The sequence below is a fragment of the Mus pahari genome, chromosome 23 (assembly GCF_900095145.1).
Source record: "Mus pahari chromosome 23, PAHARI_EIJ_v1.1, whole genome shotgun sequence".
NCBI classification, from domain to species: Eukaryota; Metazoa; Chordata; class Mammalia; order Rodentia; family Muridae; genus Mus; species Mus pahari.
Genome location: NC_034612.1, coordinates 32,196,119 through 32,217,347, shown reverse-complemented (window position 1 = coordinate 32,217,347; position 21,229 = coordinate 32,196,119). Strand labels below are relative to the sequence as shown.

At 49.1% G+C, this 21,229-nt stretch overlaps 1 protein-coding gene across 1 annotated transcript in view; it reads right to left on the bottom strand.

The window, feature by feature from the left end:
- Nucleotides 1-21,229, bottom strand: part of Sdk1 (sidekick cell adhesion molecule 1) — a 953,795-nt gene that overhangs the window by 84,968 nt on the left and 847,598 nt on the right. The window contains exons 29-30 of the mRNA XM_021222746.2: nucleotides 13,187-13,381; nucleotides 7,364-7,565 (exon numbers count right to left, since the gene is read on the bottom strand). Coding sequence (XP_021078405.1) covers nucleotides 7,364-7,565; nucleotides 13,187-13,381 — 397 coding nt within the window. The remainder of the gene's footprint in view (nucleotides 1-7,363; nucleotides 7,566-13,186; nucleotides 13,382-21,229) is intronic.

The following is a 21,229-nucleotide window of genomic DNA, read 5'->3' as shown; positions in this document are numbered from 1 at the left end:
AGAGAAAGAGAAAGAGAAAGAGAAAGAGAAAGAGAAAGAGAAAGAGAGAGAGGTAGAGAGAGAGAGAGAGAGAGAGAGAGAGAGGAAGAGAGAGAGAAAGAGAGAGAGAAAGAGAAAGAGAAAGAGAAAGAGAAAGAGAAAGAGAAAGAGAAAGGAAAGGAAAGGGAAAAGAAAAGAACATTCTACAAGGCTGCTTGACTGATTAGAACTTCTAGGATGTCACACATTGGGAGGAAGCTATCTTGGACTCCCATTAGTCCCCTAAACAGCCATCAATGTCCACTTCTGGGTCTGACTGAGCATCCATATGACTTTTAGCCAAATCCTTTCAGAAGGCACAGACGGGCCTCTGGCTTCCACACCCACCCAGAGGCTAAGAGTGTCCTCAGACAGCATCTGAAGCTGAAGCAGAGATTTCCTCCACTCCGGAACCACCTACCCCAGGTTTCCAACAATGTATTTTAAATCGCCTTGACTTAGGGCTTTCTTTGTGTTACCATAAAAATGTCATGGACTAGTTACGACGTCGGAACATGGTATTTGAGATAGTCTGGATCTGTGCTCCTAGACTCTGCTCACTCATATTTGACTTCAGAATAAATTCTATGCCATGAGGTGAGAGCTGTGTACTGTAGCTGCCACGATCAGAGTACTTTGTGCTCCCTTGCCTCTGAATACAGTAGATAACAGCATTTCTCTAAAGCTACAAAGGACACTCTACTCAAAGCCCCTGGAATAGTCTGGCCTTGCCAATTCCTAGACCCCTATAGGCCTGGCTTCACCAGCAGCAACCAGGAGACTCGTCTTGGTTGGCTTAACTCAGCTTAACAGAGAGGCCCCCAAAGGTCTGTCGCCATCGCCGCCTAGAATGATCTTTGCTGTGGTTCCTGAGGACAGCTTTTGTTTAGCTCCAACAAACCACCTGTTCCAGGATTTTCAGAAGCTACTGTGTCTAATTCAGTGATAAATGCCTGCCTGTCCCCTGTTAATTTCACAACCTCATACGCTGAGACCCCGCATTTGAATGGCTAGCTGCTTCCCTGGTGTTGAAGACAGAATGGGGCTCTTAAAAATGTGGGCTCTGACATACCTTCCAGTCTCTCGCCCAGCCATGCTTGGATGGGCCACTTTGCAGACACTTCCTCATCTGGTATGCTGGTTTGAATAGGTCTGGCCTCCCATAGATTCATGGGTTTGAACGCTTGGCCCACAGGGAATGGGACTATTAGGAGGTGTGTCCTTGTGGGAGTAGGTGTGGCCTTGTGGAAGGAAGTGTGTCACTGGGGGCGGGCTTTGAGGTCTCAGATGCTCAAGCCAGGCCAGGGGCTCACAATCTCTCCTTGCTGTTTGCTGATTCCGATGTAGAACTCTCAGCTTCTTCTCCAGCACCCTGTCTGCCTGCAGGCTGCCATGCTTCCTAGCATGCTGATAATGGACTGAACCTCTGAAACTGTAAGCCACCTCCAATGACATGTTTTCCTTTAATAAGCGTTGCCTTGGTGCCGGGCAGTGGTGATGCACACCTTTAATCCTAGCACTTGGGAGGCAGAGGCAGGCGGATATCTGAGTTTGAGGTCAGCCTGGTCTACAGAATGAGTTCTAGGACAGCCAAAGTTACATAGAAAAACCCTGTCTGGATTTAAAAAAAAAAAAAAAAAAAAAAAAGAGTTGCCTTGGTCACTTGGTCATGCTGTGCCTCCTCACTAAGACATCTGGGTAGCTAACAGACAGGCACTTGGGAGACTCTGTAGTATGCACTCATTTAAAACAGCTGGGAAGGTGACTCGGTGGGTAAAAGGGCTTGCTGCGCAAGCATGAAGAGAACCCAAGTTCAAATCCCTAATACCACATGGGTGGGTGTGGCTGTGGGTGTGACCCCAGTGCTGAGGGGAGGAGAGGCAGGCTTACTACCTGCCAAACTAGCTCCAGATTCAGTAAGAGACCTTGTCTCAATGGAATAAGATGGTGATAGAGCAAGACACATGCCATCCTCATCTAACCTATGATGTGTGACTATGGTCATACACATGTACACATATGCATATACAGTACACACATATATACACAAACAACTGAAATTAAATATTATCTTAAAGAGCTAAAGTGCCCATCACATAACAGTCCTGGATGCCCTTTGGACTTGTTCCTCTCCTCTCCTCTCCTCTCCTCTCCTCTCCTCTCCTCTCCTCTCCCTCCCTCCTTCCCTCCCTCCCTCCTTCCCTCCCTTCTTGTTTTGAATCTGTAGCTAAGACTGGCTATGAACTTTCTATGTGCCTGAAGATGACTTTGAATTCCTGATCCTCCTGTCTCCATATTCTCGAGACTTGGCATTGGAAGCATTTGGTTCTATGGAGTGTTAGGAATGGCATCCAGAGCTTTGTGTATGCCAGGCAAGCACTCTATCAATGGAGCCACATCCCTGGCCCTCTCATGTCTTCTTTATCATGGCCACACTATCATTCTACATCCCTAAAGACAGAGGCTAGAGCAGCCTCAGGAACTCCTGCCCCGTTAGCACTGAGAACTCTGCTCGGGCCCCTAGGGATTTGCCAAAGAAATGAACACGTCATGGTGACAGTGCTGCTCCAAGTCCTCTCGAGAAGGTAGATGAAGAGGGTACATGCCACAGGAATACTGACCTTCCAGACAAGATGTGCCCCTGGGACAATAGTGGCACAGCTGTTATGGAGGTCACTAACCACTTTCTGATTGGATTTGAGGCCCGTTCCCCAAGAGGGAGTTTTTTGCCTCACCCTATAATCCATTCAGAAGTCCATTGCCGAGGAGGTCATAGGGTAGAACCTACAACTGTATTTTCCTAAATGGTCATGCTTTCAAAGTGTCTCCTAAATATCTGTGTTTGCTCCCACAGACCTGGGCGTCTCCAGCCTTGGTCAGAGGAACTTCTTTTTGCAGAGGGCAATAGTCAACGTGGGGTGGGGGAATAACTTGTCAAGCACTACAAATCAAAGACTGAATGTTTAACCCTAAACCGTACACCCACAGCCTCCCTCATGGCCTCAGAGAACACTGTGAACAAGAAAGCAGGAGGAACACAAGAGCTGGAGGGTGGGGTGGAGCACCGTGAAATGCTGCCTCTTGGAGGTGACATGGCTGTCACAGGAACTCACAGCAGCTGGGGTTATCCGCACAAGATCAAGTTAGCCAAAATGCCAGCTTGGATGGGGTCGATAATTGGCAGTCTCGGCCACCCCACACCAGGAATCTTTAAGCAGTTGCTGGGGGCAGGAGGAAGAATATTATCTACTTATTTAATGTACATATGTGCATCTATGTGCATGCAGGTGCCATGGAGACCAGAAGAGGATGTCAGATCCCTAAGAACTAGAGTTATGGGCAGTTGAGAGCTGCCTGATGTGGGTGCTGGGAACTGAACCCAGGTCTTCTGCAAGAGAAGTAAGTGCTGTTAATCACGGAGCCATTTCTCCAGCCCAAAGATTTGTTTTTTATTATGTATATGTGTATTGGCCTGAGTGTATATATGTGCACCACACACATTACAGATGTCTCAGAGACCCTGGAGAGGATTGTGAATTACTTTTTTTTTTTTTTTTTTTTTACTCTTTTTTTGATAATGTGATCTCTGTTGGGATTGTCATGTTCCAATGGATGGTCCCACATCCATGCACATACAAACAGCATAAACTATACTTAATGGAGTGTGTATGTGTGTATGTGTGTGTGTGTGTGTGTGTGTTTTGGAGGGATATGTTGTGTGGGATATTGTGGGAGTTGGAGGAATAAACATCATCTTTCATTGTATATATGCACACAATTCTCAATAATGAAGAAAAAAGTTAAAGTAAAAGTAGAAACAGAAAAAGCAGGACATGTCCTGCACATAAAACAGAGAAAGCTGAGATCTCATTCACAGAGTGAGGAGTCAGTGTCCTGTAAGGGGCTACGTGGCACACTCCCCAAGGACGCTTTCTCCATTGCCCTACCTATGTTGGGTGCCCTGTTCAACACAGAGAGCAGTGTTCAGTGATGTGTGGCTGGGTGGACCAGACCGGCTTTGAGACAAATGAAGCTGACTGTGAAGGAGGACGAGACACAGAGGCCTACAGCAGACCAGGTGTCACCGGGACTCCATTCACCAAGGATGCTGGAAGAAGACAGGCAAGAGGTTCAGGGAGCTAACCTTGCAGGTCAGAAGCCATGCCTGTACTCTGCAAACAGAAGAGGAAGTTCAAGGCCCTGCAGGGAGTCTTGGGACTCAGAGGAGACCTGCTATGATGGTGACTGGTGATCATGGCCTGTCCCACCTCTAATCTAGCTTATAGTTTCCTGAAACTAGCATCCTACATGCTACTGCATCTGGCCTCACCTACTCCTGCAGATCTCACCTCTGTCCCAGCCCACTTCTCCATCCTGCCAGGGTCAATCCTGCTTCAAGGCCAGTCTCAAGGACTCCCTGATAAAGGAAAGAAAGACCTGTTCTTTGAATCCCCCCACATCCTTGTCACTCCTCCAGGGTAACCTGAGCCTCTCCTGTGGGGTTGGCCAAGCAGAATTTAAATGTAGCTCCATCATTACCAGCTAGGGTGAGTCATTTGTTATTTGATTTTTATGGGTTTCACTTGGTTCATCTGTAAAAATGGAGATCAGAGCCCCTGAGACCATTTGTGAACATTGAATTGCCATCAACAGTCTAACGGTCTTGGCACACAGTGGACAATTAATAAATGGTACTTTCTCTTTGCCTTCTGGAAAGTTCTCTCTCCCTGTCTCTGTGGGTGACATGAAATTCATCCACATTATGGGAAGTGTCCCCTGGCCCTTTGCACAATCTGTATGCCTTGTCTTTCTTTCTTTCTTTCTTTCTTTCTTTCTTTCTTTCTTTCTTTCTTTCTTTCTTTCTTTCTTTCTTTCTTTCTTTCTTTCTTTCTTTCTGGTTTTTCGAGACAGGGTTTCTCTGTATAGCCCTTGCTGTCCTGAACTCACTCTGTAGACCAGGCTAGCCTCGAACTCAGAAATCTGCCTGCCTCTGCCTCCCGAGTGCTGGGATTAAAGGTATGTGCCACCACGCCCGGCTATGCCTTGTCTTTCAAACCAGATGTTCTACAAGTCACATTAAGGCACAGTTATGAGATTAACATCTGTTTCCTCAGTATCCAAGATTCAGGAAACGAGGAGACTTCCCAGCACAGGGACTAAACTTTATTACACACACTGCTCTGTCATACCATGGGAGCCATGGTCACATCATCCAGCATGAGCTAGTACTGTGGATGTTCACACGAGAGCTTTACCTGCACTGCCAAAGCCCTTCAGCAAGCATGGTGTGGGTAGGTGTGGTAGTTTGAATAGGTTTGACCCCCCCAGACTCATGTGTTTGGATGCTTGCCACGGAGAGTGGTACTATTAGAAGGTGGGGCCTTGTTGGAGGAAGTGTGTCACTGTGGAGGCAGGCTTTGAGGTCATATATACTCAAGCCACACCCAGTGACAGTCTTACCCTGTTGCCTTCGGACCAAGCTGTAGAATCTCAGCTAACTCCAGCACCATGATGGTCTGTATGCTGCCATGTTTCCCCCCATGAGGACAGAGGACTAAATCTCTGAAACCGGACCCAATGAAATGACACCTGGTCTGCTGCTTTATATTTTGGTCATGGTGTCTAGGCACAGCAATGGAAACCCTAAGACAGTAAGGCACAGCCTACAGTTCAGTGTCCCTACCCAGGGCTAAATTCATGGTCTTGGGAATATAAGACGTTCTGCATATATCTCAATGCCAGCAGCTCACCTCCCACCCTCATGCTGTGCTCCGGACCACAATCACTTGAGCAGAGAGCCACCAGCTCTCCATAGTTAAGTTCTTGTCTCTCTACTAGCCGATCTCATGTGGCAGATGGAAGTAAACTTAGCTGCTGGGATTATTAGGGGTGACACCATGACAGGAGACAAAAACAGCCTCTCAGGATGCTGAGACAGGCATCCATTCTGGTTCTTGCCCATTAGGAAACTGACAGGTCTTCTCTGGACCAAATAAAACTGCCTGTCTTGAAACAGGGGCCTCTCCTTACCAAAGACAGGGTCTGTGGATTCTCAGAACGCTTTGGAAAGCAGGACTGAGCTTTTTCTTTTGTCTTCCACGTGGCCAGACCAAGGGCTGGAGTTATTATACCTCAAAGAGAAGGGGTCTTTTTGGCCTTCACCTCCAGTCACCGACCTCCTTCCCACTGCCTCTTTCCTAGCATCTACCTTGTTGGGGTACTGGGGCATAGCCCAGGCTCAGCCCTATTCCTCTTGCCCCCCAAATCTTTGGGTCTGGGTATAGCACATCTGGAATATGGGAGCTCTGAAGATTTTGGGTCTCTGGTATGGGACGTGTCAACAGAGACAGGGGGTTAGCTCTCAGTAGGACATCTCCTTGGACACACAGATACCTACTGTGTGAGCTGGAGAGGGCCATGGTAGAGACTTTGAGTAGGCCCCTCAGTTGAGTGGGGCCCATTTTTCTTCCAAAACCTTCAAATTAATATTTTTGTTGATTAAAAAAAATATTTTTTGTTATCATTTCTACATGTTCTCTGTCATGTTCAGATCACAACTCCTATTTTTTTTTTTTTAAACTCCTAACCTTTACATACACATAAAGGGAGCGAGTAGGGGTAGAGGCCAGGAAATTATAAAGGGGTCCATGAGAAGCTAAAAGGAGGCTTTGTGGTGGAAAGGGGAGGGTGATTCTGTAACATGAAAGAGGAAGGAGGGATGGGGGAAGGGGGTGGGGAGAGGCACCTCGTACATATCAGTAGTGACTATGTAGGAACGGGTCACAAGGACGCCTGCTACTTAAATATTAGATCAAGCCTAGCAGCCCAGTGTTAACATCCACTGCCAACTTGACAGCTTCCAGAAGCACCCTGGAGTCACGCCCCGGGGACTGGCTGCAGGGGATCACCTAGATTGGGCTAATTGATGTGCGGAGACCCACTTTAAGCATGGTCGGCCCCATTCCAGGGGCTGGGGTCTTTGAATGGAGAATGAATGAGAGGAGCTTGCGGACAGGATGCAGTATGACTAGATGCCTCAAGCCTTCAGGAACACGAGGGTCTGCCTCAAACTGGGAGCCAGAACAGACCCTTCCTCCCTTATGCTGCTTTCAACAGTTTTGTTTGTTTGTTTTTTTGTTTCTGTCACAGTAGGGAGACAAATGACTAAGATTCCAGGTTCAGAAAGATGAATACTGAATGCTTCTCCCACCCCCACCCTGCATCCCTGCCTCTCAGCCTCTCCCCAGTATAGCCTCTCCACTCCTGCCCCTCGGCCCTCCACTTCCCTGCTCCCCCACCCCCTCCGCTCCCCCACCCTTTCTGCTCCCCTTCCCCACTGCCGTACCTCTCAACAGCACAGGCTGTGGCCTCATGGCTGATAGATGAGGAGTAGGTCTGCCACTCTCCACCTGGCAGCTCTCGAACCTGCACCGTGAAGTACCTGATTGGAGAGGCCCCGTCACTGCCAGGGACCCACTGGAGCCTGAGGCTTCGCGCTGTCACTTCAGCCTGGGGTACCAGGAGCTCTCTGGGGGGCGCTGGCCTCTCTGCAACCGGAGGAAGAGAAAAGCAGGGACCCATGAGAGACCATTCCTTGCTGTCCCCTGATGACTGCTGATGGGAGCCCCTGTGTGGGACAGGAGCGCAGTGAAGGAAGTCCCGAGGCTAGAGAGTAGGCCTGAATCAGCAGGAACGTACTTGCCATACAAGTTCAGGGCCCAGATCCCACACAAAAATCAGGGTGGAATGGTGCATTCTTTTAAGTCTAGTTCTAGAGAGCTGGAGACAGGCAGACCCCTGGGGCTTACTGGTCAGCCACTCACCTCATGGGAGAATTTCAGGTCCCACTGAGACCTGTCTTAAGACTTACTTAAGACCTATTCTGTCTTAGAAACAGAGTAGATGGTACCTGAGGAAGGAAACCAACACATAAGGCTGGCCTTCTGACTTCTATGTGCACTCACACATGCAGTCCCACACATGTGAACACACATGCATGCAAACTTTCAAAGCATTGGGCCTCCTTTGCATACTGTCTGATTTGGGGGCTTAGCTCATCCTTAAAACCTAATTTCTCTTTCTTATAGTTAACCTGAGTCTAAGATACGAGAGGTCTAAGACATGAGAGGTTCTCTTGGGAGGTGGGAGGCAGGTGCGGGACAGGGGTGTGGGGATCCTTGTGGAAGGGTTAAAATGTAGGGCGCCCATCCGAAACAGGCCTTGGCCTGACTCTGTGTTCCTGTCCCCGTCGATTTCAACAGAGGAACTCCACAGAGGGAGAAAGAATTGTTTAATTGTTTATCATGGGGATTATTGATTCTGATTAAAATGTGTGACGTGTAATAAAGCAGCCATCGATCGTGGGCCCCACAGTGACGGGGCTGTGAGAGGCGCTTCGATCTGGTTCAATCAACGGACTTGGCTGTGAATGTATACGATGGCTGGAAGCCTGATTTCTGCAGGCCCAAGAAAAAGCTGGGCTCCCTCTCAGTCCCAAAGGCCTGCTGTGGCCACACTGCCACTGGAAATGGCTCTGGTTCCCTGTCCCTAAGTCTTGCATTAATTAGGACCTAGTGGGAAGTCAAGGTGCTCCAGCCCCGAGAGGCTGGGTGCTGGCACAGGGAGTGGTGGCCCTGTGCTGTAAGCAACAAGCCAGCATGTGTTCATGTGGATCCCATTCAAGCCCTGGAAGGATCCTAGAAAAAAACTTTCTCATCATCCTTTGCTTCCAAAGTGTCGATGGGCTGGAGAGTCTCAGCTGGTAAGGTAATTCTGGTACAAGCCTGAGGACCAGAGTTGGATCCCCACAGCCCATGTGCAAAGCAGCCCAGAAGAATGGTGTATGCTTGTAATCTGGGGCAGTAGGTACAGGGGGCTCCCTGTGGCTCACTGGCTGGTCAGCCTAGCCAAATCAGCAGGTGACAAGCCAGTGGGGAACCCTCTCTGACCAAGGTAGAGAGTGTCTCAAGGAGTGACACCCCAGGTTGCAGTCTACAAACCCACATGTATAACCTGTACATGCATGCAAACAGCCACTCACAAGTACATATTCACACAAAGTACACATACAAACATGCACACTCGTGTCCATGCAAACATACAAACACACACACATACATACACACACACACACACACACACACACACACAGTATTGAACAATTCTAAAGAACACATGACCTCGGGAAGAAGGCAAGGGCCAAGAGTGACTGTCGGAGGGTCTCTGAGCAAAGGCCCTTGTCTCCACCTCTTAAAAACACTATTAGGCATGCTGGAGACCAGACTAAAGGTGCCAATTCCTGAAGGGCCCTCCCAGCCCTCATCTTTAGGATCTTGGTCCCCTAAGCCAGGTGCCATAGGCATTGAAGGTCACATCGCTACTCTGAGTTCAAGCTCATCCTCCTGTAAAGGTCCCAGTAAGAGCATTATACCCAAAAGTTGTGGAGGCAACAAGGAATGTGGCAGGCAAGCCCTGCACATGTGCCTGGCTAATAGAAGGGGCAGTCAGCAGTTGGGGAAAACTCACTGGTAAAACATCTACAAGGAGGTGCAAGATGCTCCCTCCGAGAGAGAGAACATCTTCTCAAATGTGCTGTGCCTCTGGCTCAGCTGGTCTAGTGTCTGCCTAGCTTGAATGAGGCATGGGTTTGGTCTCCAGGACCCACTACAAATAGGTGTAACAGCATACACCTGTAGCCCCAACATTTAATAGAAGCATGCCTGGTGGTAGTGACATATACCTTTAATCCCACCACTTGGGAGGCAGAGGCAGGCAGATCTCTGAGTTGAAGGACAGCCTGGACTGCACAGAGTGAGTTCCAGGACAGCCAGGGCTGCACAGAGAAACCCTTTCTTGAAAAACCAAACCAAACCAACCAACCAACCAACCAACTAACCAACCAACCATCACCACCACCATGACCATGGCAACAACAACAACAACAATGACAACAACAAAAAGAGGCAAAAGCAGGAGGATCTGGAGTTCAAGGTTAGCCTGGGCTATCAGCATTTGATGGACCTGCCTATTTTAAGACTATCTCTATCCTAGAGAGATCAGGCTGTCCCATACCTCCTACAGTCAGCTAACTAAAGACTGTTGGAAAATTCCACTGGGCCCCAGAACATGAAGACCCCTCCTCTCCCAGAAGGAAGAGGTTGGTGGAACATGTAGGCCGAAAGGGAGAGGCTGGTTATATTCCTCGGAAAAACCGAGGGGAGGACTGCCCATCGGCCACCTGCAGATATGGGAAGCCCCTTGCTACCTCATTTCCTAAGGACCAATCAGTTTAAAAGTCACACTGTTCTGCCAATCACATTGTGCGTAGTGGCTGTTGCTCTATTCTACCCCTAGAAACTGTATAAAAACTGGCTGAACGGGCTGCTCGGGGTCACTGCCTCTCCTTCGGGTAACGGATAACCCCAGCACTCTGGAACAATAAATTCCTCTTGCTTTTGTGTTGATCCTGGGCTCTGAGTGGTTCTCTCAGAAGGCCCCCAGTAGCTAAGGCTTGTCAGAGCCTTACACCTGCCGTGAAGATTAAACCTTCTACAGCAGTGCCTGGGCCCCATAAACAAAGGCTCTTCTCTACCTCTGCAGTCCCAGCTACTACCGCCATATTTTGAACACATATGAGCCCATGAGCCAAGATTAACCTTCCTCTTTTAAGTTGTTTTTCTGGAATATTTTGTCATGGTGATGAAAGGCTAACATGGGCTGACTGGCAGCCTGAAGCTGAGAAAACCCTGGAAACAGGGGTATGTGCAGCTTGGTGACTCCTGAAAGGCAGGCGGCCTGGCCAGGCTGTCGTCATCAGAAGGAGCCTGGCTCAGTTGGGGTAGGCTGATGGACCTCGGGCCTGCTGAGAACTTGCTGGTTCAGGGGTATGGGAGGTGAGACCTGACTCCCTCTGCTGGCGCCCATTCTGCAAAGATGAGGAATTATTGTGTCAGCGCACAAGGCAGATACAGTGGGTCTCGGGGCAGCATAGCCCATTCTTCACCCAGCAGGCTTCTCCTGTGATGGAGACTTGGTTTCTAGAAACCGTGGGAGGCTTTGGTGAGAGCTGGGGTGGGAGCAGAGGCAGTGACACTTGGAGGCAGCCAGAGCAAGATGGGAGGGAGCTCTGTGCCGGCCTCCTTCCACTTAGTTTAAGCGTTCCGAGTTCGACTCCTTGATTCCTGAGATGGCCTGCTTTAGATCTTGTAATACGTCATCACAAATGCAGCAGTGACACTCATTCATATTGGTTGAACATTTATATCACACCAGTGCAGTCCCTGAGAGCCATGTTGAGGACAGGGAGAACCACTCAGCTGACCCAGGCACTGTGCTAAGTGGGCCACCCAAGACAGTGCCATAGCAAAGAGAAGGGAAGGGTCTTCCCAAGGTCTCACAGCCCTGAGCCTTGAGCTCAGGGTATTTCCCATGAGCCCTTCTGGCTCAGTTCCCGGACCGCTGGATCTGGCTATGATGGCAGCCTCTCTTGTATGGCTTTTTCTCTTTTGGGCACAACATTTATTTTAGAGTAGAGATTATCTTGGATTGGTAGTCATAGTAACTAACTAAACAGAATCATATAGCATTAGCTATATGTATGGTAATGGTGATGGAGCTAGTGACACTCCTTAGTAGATGGAGGATAGGAAGGTCACGGGACCCTAACCTGGGATTCTGGCCATTACTCCCTCCTTCACCCCACCTACCTAGCTGCAAGTGATCCTGGTAGATGCTAGATTTTACAGGAAGTAGAAGGCTGACTAAAGGGGTGGCTCTATGATGTCTTCACTATGTGTGGGGGTCACCCGTATACTTGTAAGTGCACGGTAAGTGGACCTAATAAACTGTCTGGTTCTCCAAGTGGAGTCTTGGTGGAATCCTTACATTAGTCTGTTAGCTGTGCCCTACGTCACAGTTGGTTTATGCCTCCTCAGGAACGGTATCATCATACCACCGATGCCTGGAGGCATGAGTTCTGAAGAGAGGCCCACTGGGCTTCGGTGGAAGGTTCTAGAGCAGTGTTTCTCAACCTGAGGATTGTTGCCCCCACATATCATATATTTACATTATGATTCATAACACTAACAAAATTGCAGTTATGAAGTAGCAACAAAATACTTATATGGTTTATCACAGTCTGGGGACTGTACTTCGGGGTCGCAGCATTAGGAAGGTTGAGAACCGCTGCTCTAGTGTGAAGCTCAGGTTGTGGGTAAGAGCCTGATGAGATAGGTCCCACCCAGACTCTCACAGGAGGAGCTGGCCTGTGGTGGTCTGAAGCAGCTGCACTGGTGAAGATCTATAAAGGTGCCTCAGTTTCCCATCCTCCTCTTCTGTGACATCAAAATGCTCCCGACTGGGCTTGAGGGAAGAGCCACATACACAAGGTACACCGCACACCTGGCCCCAAGCATGGGGCAGGGTAGGTGTCTCCAAAGGACAGAGGCCAGGGGAGCAGCTATTCAGACAACACCTACTGTGAGTGTGCCCACTCGGGGGACACAGTCTTAAACATCAGACAGCAACCAGTGACTTCAAGAGCTCACACTTACTAAACTAGAGGTTCTCAAACTGTGAGCCAAGACCCTTTGGGGGCTGAACAACCCCTCCGCAGGGGTCACCTTAAGACCTTCAGAAATCACAGGCGTTTACATTAAAATTCATAGAAGCAGCGCATTTACAGTTATGAAGTAGCAATAAAAATAATGTAGTGGTGGTGGTAGGTGTCACCACAACATGAGGAGCTGTATTAAAGACACCGTGGCCTATGTCTTTAACTGGGAATGCCCTGGGGCTTGCTGGCTAGCCAACCTAGCCCAGACAGCTATCTCTAGGCTTAATGAAACGCTGTCTCAAAGAATAAGGTGGAGAATGTTGGGGCAAAGACACCCCACCTCTGGCCTCCACACAGGTGCACATGTGTGTGCATGAGTACTGCACACATACTGAACACAAATACGCCCCCCCACACCACACACACACACACACACACACACACACACACACTCACACACACACAAATACGCCACACACACTTAAAAAAATGAAAAAGGCAATCTGCGTAGCTCCCTTCTTGCCCAGGCTTCTAGGCCCCGTGGGGGAAGAGTAGGGTTGAGGGGACCGTTGTGTAACCTTCCGGCTACAGCCAGACGAGGGCCTGGGGGCTTACCTCTCTTCTCAGTAGTGATAACTGTGGCCTCCAGGGGCTCCCCCCAACCCTGTCTTGTCTTAGCAGACAATCTGAAGATGTACGCAGACTCCGGGGCCAACTCCGTGGCTGTGAACTGCCGCACTGTGGCTCCCACCTCCACAGTGGTGAAGGTGTGAGGACTACCGCTGGCCAGGCGGTAGGCGATCTGGTACCCTGTGGGAGCAGGCAACAGAGTCAGGGGAGTCATACAGCCACTTATTTCTTTACTTGCCCAGAAAACCTACACCCCATAATCAGCTCAGATTGGAAACCCAAAGCTTGCCCATCTCTGTTCCTTCCTGAGTTCCAAAGCACTGCAGGGTGCATATCCATAGGGAAGTCACAGCCCTGGCAATGAGTGCAGGCTGTCTGAGCTCAGTCCTCTGTGAAACATGTCTCACAGTTCATCCTTCACGGGAACAAGATGTGAACACAGCTTCATCTTTCCTCCAGATGCTGTACGCTCAGAGAATGCCACTAGATCCCGGAACCCCTGCACTGTTCCCCATGGGAGGTTGTCAGGAGCCCCGTGCCTCTGGCTCTTCCATTCCCTTGGGCCTTCCCTCCTAAGGTGCAGCCCTCCCCTTCAACACAGCAGGAGAGGCCAGACCTGTCCCGAGCAGGTTATTTCACACGGCTTGTAGCAGGCAGGATAACTGAATAGTTACACTTGCACTATTCACTCCCTCTTCCTGGTTTCCTCCTGCGCGCAAGGCCTTCCCCACACCCCCATCTTCCACAATTCCAGCCACCCAGACTCCCCACCCAGGCCTCCTGAGCTCAAAGGCTCTACGTTAAATAGCTGAATACCCCTTAATTTCCGAAACTCCGAAGTGGCAGGGTTTGGCTGGCTCGGCGTGTCTCTTTGAGTTCCCTGATTATGAAGGGGTCACGGTTGATCAGACGTTATTAATGATCAAATCCCTCCAACCAAGCAACCCTGATGCCTGCCCGCTGGCTTCTGAGGAAGCCTTGCCAATTTCCCAGACCCAACCGTGAGCCATGGGGCAGACTGCCTTCTGGGATCCCGGACCATGTGTGGTCTGGGCTTCTGATTAAAACCAGAATGGATGGGGTGCTGTGACATGTAAAAAAAATTAATGACAACCCAAGTGTTCACATTAAACAATGAGGACTCAGCAGGGGACAAAGGAAAGCATCAAGCTGAACAGGTCCTCCATGGCTCTGCCCTGTGAGTGAAGGCTCTCTGCAGGGACCAGGGTGGGGCAGCTGCTCACCTGCTGTGGAGACATGGCTCCTCCTAGTGCATCAGTCCCTGCATGCCCTCAGGTAGCACTTCTGCTACTCCTGGTCCTCCTGGTCTAGCCTTTGGCTCTAGGGGTCTCCAAGCTGCCAGGCTATTTCCCCAACTGTATGGTGCATCTCCTCCAGTCCTCCATTGGAGACCAGGAAGACACATCCACACAGAGGTCAGACTGAGCCTTTAGGCCTAGTCACCATGGTCATCGATAGGGTGGCTATCATTGTCATATCCACCAGGTGACACAATCCTCAGCCCTGATCAGAGTGGTGTTCGGTGTGTAGGAGAGGCTAACCCCAGGCTGCTCGATGGCCGCCTTAACCACTTCTTGTATCTGATGGACCAGCTTTTCTCCCTGCCATAGAGACCAACTGTTCTGAGGTTTCCGGCAGTTGATCCAAGTCCCCTTCTTATTTACTGACCAGGGACTGCAACTTAGAGGTGGCTGGCCAGTCCACCTAGGTTACCTCTTCTCCCATCTCAGTCATGGGGAAGCAGAGCTTGGGAGTCCCAGGGGATGCAGTCTCAGGCCTTCAGAGACTTGCACACCCAGCACCAAATAGTGAGAAGATGGCACAGCGACTAGACAGCCATGTGTAGGTGTCGTGGTTTCTACAGTCTCGTTCCAGTGAGTGTCAACAGCAGCGGCTCCCAGCCGGCCAAGCACATGGGGCAAGGCAGCTGGAAAGGTTACAGTTTGCCCAGGGTTAGTGATGCTGGACGCCCCAGGTCTGGCCTACTTTTCCAACTGCACTTCCAGAAAGAGGACAGAGCCTCTCGGCTCTTGTTTGCTTCCAGGAATGTTCAACCTTTCAACACAGTGATAGAAGCTGTCATATACAGAGTTCATGCTTGAGGACTGCAATCAATTTATGGAAAGTCACCGCCCAGCTAAAACCCTCCCAGGCATTTACCCTGAGGCCTCCACATTGATAAAGACACTTGCATATCTGTCTTACACCTGGCACTGTTCACACAGCCATGGCTGTGGCGTCATTCCAGGTATCTGGCAGCACAGGGATGATTAAAGAAGATGTACTGCCTATGGGGGCGACATTAAAAACAAATTAATTTATGTGTATGTTCCTCCTCAGCAGTTTGTGCACCAAGTGTGTGTAACATCCACAGCGGCCAGAAGAGGGCGCCAGGTCCCTTGGAACTGAAGTTACAGGCAGTTTAAGGTACTCAGTGTGGTGCTGGAGATCAAACGCCAGGCCCTCTGCAAGTGCTGTTAACTCCCAAGCCATGGTCTGGCTCCACGCAATGGACATGTGTGTAGTTATAATGAGGTTATATTCTTTCCAGAAAAAAATGGATTTAATTGGAGATAGTCATGAAAGTCATCTATCATACTGAGAACTCACAAACGAGAGATCGTTTGTGGTTCTTAGGTTTTGTATAGATACATGAAATCATATATACATTCATACATGCAAACATAGGGGGTAAAGGGGACCCATGAGAGGAAAAGGAAGGAGGAAGTAGGGGCGATGGGGTAGAATGTGTACAACAAGCAATACTTCTGAGAGCTTGAAAAAAATCAATAACACAATAAAAATTTTTTGTAATGTCTTAAGTAAGCGCAAGACATTTTGTGGGCCACACTCATAGCTATCTCATACAGCCCATGGCCAACGGTGTCTCATACAGCCAGTGGCTAATGTGTCTCATACAGCCAGTGGCTAATGGTGTCTCATAGAGTCCATGGCTAATGGTGTCTCATACAGCCCATGGCTAACAGTGTCTCATACAGCCCATGGCTAACGGTGAATATACCTGCTTAGGCCCTGAACTCCTGCAGTCCCCTCTGTGAGAGGCTTTCCTGGCAGAAATAGCCTTTCACAGCTCTGGAGAGGAGATATGACTGAGACAGAACCTGGCTCTGTAAGTTCCTCACTGTTAGGTATGTGAAAAGCAACCCCCCACAGTCACACCCTCTGTCTCTCGAGCTTGAAGGAGGTACCACAGGCCACATCTCAAAGGCTGTTGGGGGTTGCCTGTGCTCCAGCCAAGAGGCTGCATCTCATAGGGCAAGCACAGGACTTACCTTGTGGCCATTTCTCAACTCCATGGGTTAACTGACATCCCCAAGAAAAAAAAGCCTTCCCCTTGCCAAGTGTTCTCCAAGATCGATCACTGATTATTAGACCATCAATGTTTGTCAACACCTGGATGTCATAGGTCTACAGACAAACTATCTTGGGCTAGCTAGCTCAGCCCCTAAATAGCATTTACTGCTTACCTCTGTGCCTTACAGCTTGGGATGAGTTTATAAACCCTCTGAAATGTGCGAACAACCCCTTGACTTGCAACAAATACCCAAAGCTAAGTGTATCATCAGAGAGTGTCTGAGGCCTGTGACAGTGACTTCTCTGCTCTGCTGGACCTGCCTACCCAAGGCTCCCATCGACACACTTGAAGACCATCCTGACTTAGGCTTTTCTCTGCTCTGTTGCTAGGAGAACCCCATAAACTGTTACCACATTGGAATGTGTAATTGGGGATAACCTAAATCCGCGTTCCTGGACCATGCCCATAGTTTGATATTTTGCTCCAGAATAAACTATTTCACTTTGAGGCGAGAGCAAAGTCTGTTGTTTTGCATCAGCACATGTGATCAGGAAACAATCAGAGCATCAGGTATCCACTCTTTACAGTCAACTGATGCTGTTGCCATGGCTGCCCCCTCACCAGGGAGTTCTGGGAGGTTTATTGCACCTGCAGTCATTTTGTCATAAGTTTTTGTTTTGTTTTGTTTTGCTTTGTTTTGTTTTGTTTTTGTCTTCCCTGAGGGCCTGTCCTTCTATCAGCCACCCATGCTGCCTGAGTTCTACAGAAGCCTCGGGCCCAGCCCCTTGAGTCACTGGGACCAACACTTAACCTCCCTTACCTTGGCCATAAAACAGGTGATATCCAACCATGTCAGGCATACAGAGTCAGCTGCACCTGGTGGGTGCTTACTCCAGTCCAGCGCTGAGGTGTGGTCCGTTGCTAGGTATTGTAATGCTAAGTGTAGGCCCCCAAGGCATGTTTCCCCCCAGAGATGAGAGAGTCTACAGTAAATCCAAGTGACTCTATGTGACCTTGCCCTCAGGTTATTTCTGATTGGCAAATAAAGATGCCTACAGCCGATAGCTGAGCAGAGTTGAGATCGGTGGAGCTTGGTGTTCCCAGCCTTGGAATCTGAGGAAACCACCAGGAGAGGGAGAAGAAGGTGGGAAGGAAAGAAAGACGCTATGGGTTAGGAGTCAAGAAAGCATGGCCATGAGGGCTGACCAGTTGGGGGTAAGAGCGGTCCAGATGAAACATAGTAAGTGATAACTCGGGTTACAGACAGGAAAGAAGATTCTAATAGCTTAGAGGGTAGATATCTCTGTCCAGCTCTAGTGCTGACTAAGGCTGTTGTAAATAATATAAATTGTGTGTCTTTTATCAGGGAACTGAATGACCAAAGGCCGGTAGAGGCTCCAGATTGAGATTAAATATTCTCTGCAACAGTCCGGTGTGGAACAGGTAATTTTAAAGTGGGATCCTCCATGGAAGGACACGTTTTCCTCTTTCTGCTTCTTCACTGACCAGGGGAATGACACAATTGTAAAGCCTTTCTGTTCTTTAAGATTTCTTTTTAAAAGCTGTAATTTTAAAGTGTGTATGTGTGCAGGTATGTGTGCAGGTTCTCTTGGAGTCCAGAACAGAGTGTCCGATTTCCTGGAGCTGAGGTTACAGTTGGGAGCCACGCAATTTGGGTTATCAGAATTGAAATCAGATCCTCTTTAAGAGCTGCAAGCATTCTTAACCAATGACCCATCTCTCAAGCCCCACAATTCTAAGATCTTCTGACTACAAATTATATCTCTAGTCATGGAATCAGTATTTATTATCAGTATATTTTAGGGGGCATAAACTTCTAGATTTAAGTTTCCTTTCTTTAATTAAAAAAAAAAAAAGGCATGATCTAGGTCCACTGAACCAGTCTGCAGTCACAGCTATTCAGGAGGCTGAGGCAGGATGACTGAAAGCTTAAGCCAGCCTGGCCTACAGAATGAGTTCAAGGCTAGCTAGGGCAATGTAGCAAGACTGCATATCTGAATTTAAAAAAAAAACACAGATATCTCTGTGGTATATCACCTGCCTAGAATCCCCCAGTGAGGGGCTGGGGTGTGGCTCAGTGGTAGAGCCCCTGCCTAGAATCTCCCAGTGAGGGGCTGGGGTGTGGCTCAGTGGTAGAGCCCCTGCCTAGAATCCCCCAGTGAGGGGCTGGGGTGTGGCTCAGTGGTAGAGCCCCTGCNGTGGTAGAGCCCCTGCCTAGAATCCCCCAGTGAGGGGCTGGGGTGTGGCTCAGTGGTAGAGCCCCTGCCTAGAATCCCCCAGTGAGGGGCTGGGGCATGGCTCAGTGGCTCTTAGTTGCCATGTGTGAGATCCTTGTATCTCTCTCCAGAGTCCCTGACTAGAGAGCAGGTAGCCAGTGATCTGTGTTCCCACCTAGTCCAGTTCTTTGCTCACCTTGGCCATGTCCCTACCCCATGTAACACTTGGTGTCTCTCCTCTCGATGGGAATGCTGAAAACATTCTTGGTGGGAAGAAGGATCAATAAGTAAAGTGCTTGTTGTTCAAGCCTGAGGACCTGAGTTCAATCCTAGCACCCACATAGAAAGCCAAGGGTGGTGGTAGGTGGCAGCATGCCTGATATTCAGTTCTGAGGACGTGGAGACAACTGGTCCAATCAGCAAGCCTCGGGCTAGAGAGACAAGGTGGACACAGTTCCAGGGATAACATTCGACACTGATAGCTTACCTCTACACACAGGTGCACACACAGAGAATGAATGTATAGCATTTGGTACCACATATAGCGACTTCTCTATTCTAGGCTATATCCATTCCATGGTGGATTTCAGCCTGTGTATGAAGGTGAGATTGGCCATGTTTTTGAGTAGTAACAGGGCAAGATGTCCCCTGGTGTGTGTGCACACACACAAACACAAGAGAGAGAGAGAGAGAGAGAGAGAGAGAGAGAGAGATTCCAGATCAAGTACAGGCAGGCAGTCATCTAGACATGATTTTTCAGTCTGTAGATGGGGAGCACAGGTTATCTGCAGACTGTACACCATTTATCCGAGGACTTGGTCTTAGAACAATCCTCGTAGTTGTCTAGCACAGTAGGGCCCCTCCCTCGCATAGAAGAGGATTTTTTGCTGCAGGGTTATCCTTAACCCCTGACCCCTCTGTCTCTGAAACAGAACGAGAGGAATATTTATCTGGGACAGTCACTGTGTAGACTCAGTAGATAATATATGGAAACCACAATGTCATTTGTCCCTAACTGCAGGAAATCTGGGTTATTATTTTCTATCTCCAATCCACTTTCCACACTGAGCTATTACCGAGAGAAAACTCCTCAGCCTCCGGCTTCTGTTTGTACCTTCCTATTATTTTCCCTCCAATAAATGTGGCATCATTAGCGGGACCTGCACCCTGGTGTGCTGAACATAAAAATTAACACCCGCTCCTCACCCTGACACGCCAAAGAGACTCATTCGCTGGACCGCGGCGGTCTCTTTCCTGAGCGTCCTGGATGGGAGAGGCAGCTGTGGAATAGTTCTTGCATTTTCAGAGAATAATGATGGATGGTGTTCAGAGCTGAGAGCGTTTCAGAGGATAAGGCTTCTTATGTAATTATGGTTGCGGCTGGATCAGAAGCATTAGCAGGTGGGATTTCAGCGAGCCAGGGTCAGGAGGCTGCGGTGTGTGTTTGCAAAGAATGAATACGCTTACTCGAGAGGAGGAGGAGAATGTGGCTCGAGAGAAGCCCCGTATTTAAGGTTATGGGTGAATTATGATAATAAGGGCACGCAACGGAGCAGGGCCAAGCATGAGGGACATCGATCCGAAGGGAAGATTAAAATGTGCAATGAAAAGCTTGTGCGGGCTTTCCAACGCGCTTCCCACGATGAGAAAATCAGCCGGAGGAATGATAGACAGAGGACAGGGTAAGACAGGCAACGAGCCTCAAGCCTTGGAAGGGTTTCCACTCCTTGAAGTCTGACCCCGAGAACTGGAACAGCTGTCTGGGCTTGGTCTTGACATTCAAGGCAAACCTTTTGTGGGCTGTACTGATGGCCGACAAGCAAAGGTATTAGTCTCTCTGAGGACGCTTGGGTCCCCAAAGCTAGGCCATCAGCCGGACACAGTGCTGTTAGGCTTTGAGGACTGTTCAGAGGCTATAAAGCCCTGCCCCCCAGAGAACCCAGAAGCAGTCTAAGGGTTCCCGGAAAGCCCCACACTTAGTCTGTGGTGTGTGGCTGTAGGTTTAAAGCTTATCTACTTGAGGCCTGGGGACACAGAAATGCTACATCAGGGTTCTCAACAAAACAAATCAAAACAAAACAACAACAACAAACCATTCAAGGTTAGTATTGGGTCCTGGATGTCTGGGGGGCCTTCTGATGGGTGGAGACAAGAGCAGAATCTAAGGTCTGGGACTGGTGTGGCACAGTTCTGAAGAGTGTGTGCATGGAGCCTACTTTAACAGTATTCAAGGGTGTGTGGAGCAGTCTGGCAAGTTGGGGGCAGGTGGCTAGACTCAGGTAGTTCCACAAACCCCAAAGGAGGCTTCTAACTGTTCTGAGCTCTCCAGAGTAAAATATTTATCACACAAATAAGCAAGTGTTTTCTCCCTCCAGGCTCTGGCGCTGTTTTACGCTGTTAATCTCTTCGGGAAATGCAAGAGCATGCTTCCATATAGACTGGGAAGGGGTGGGC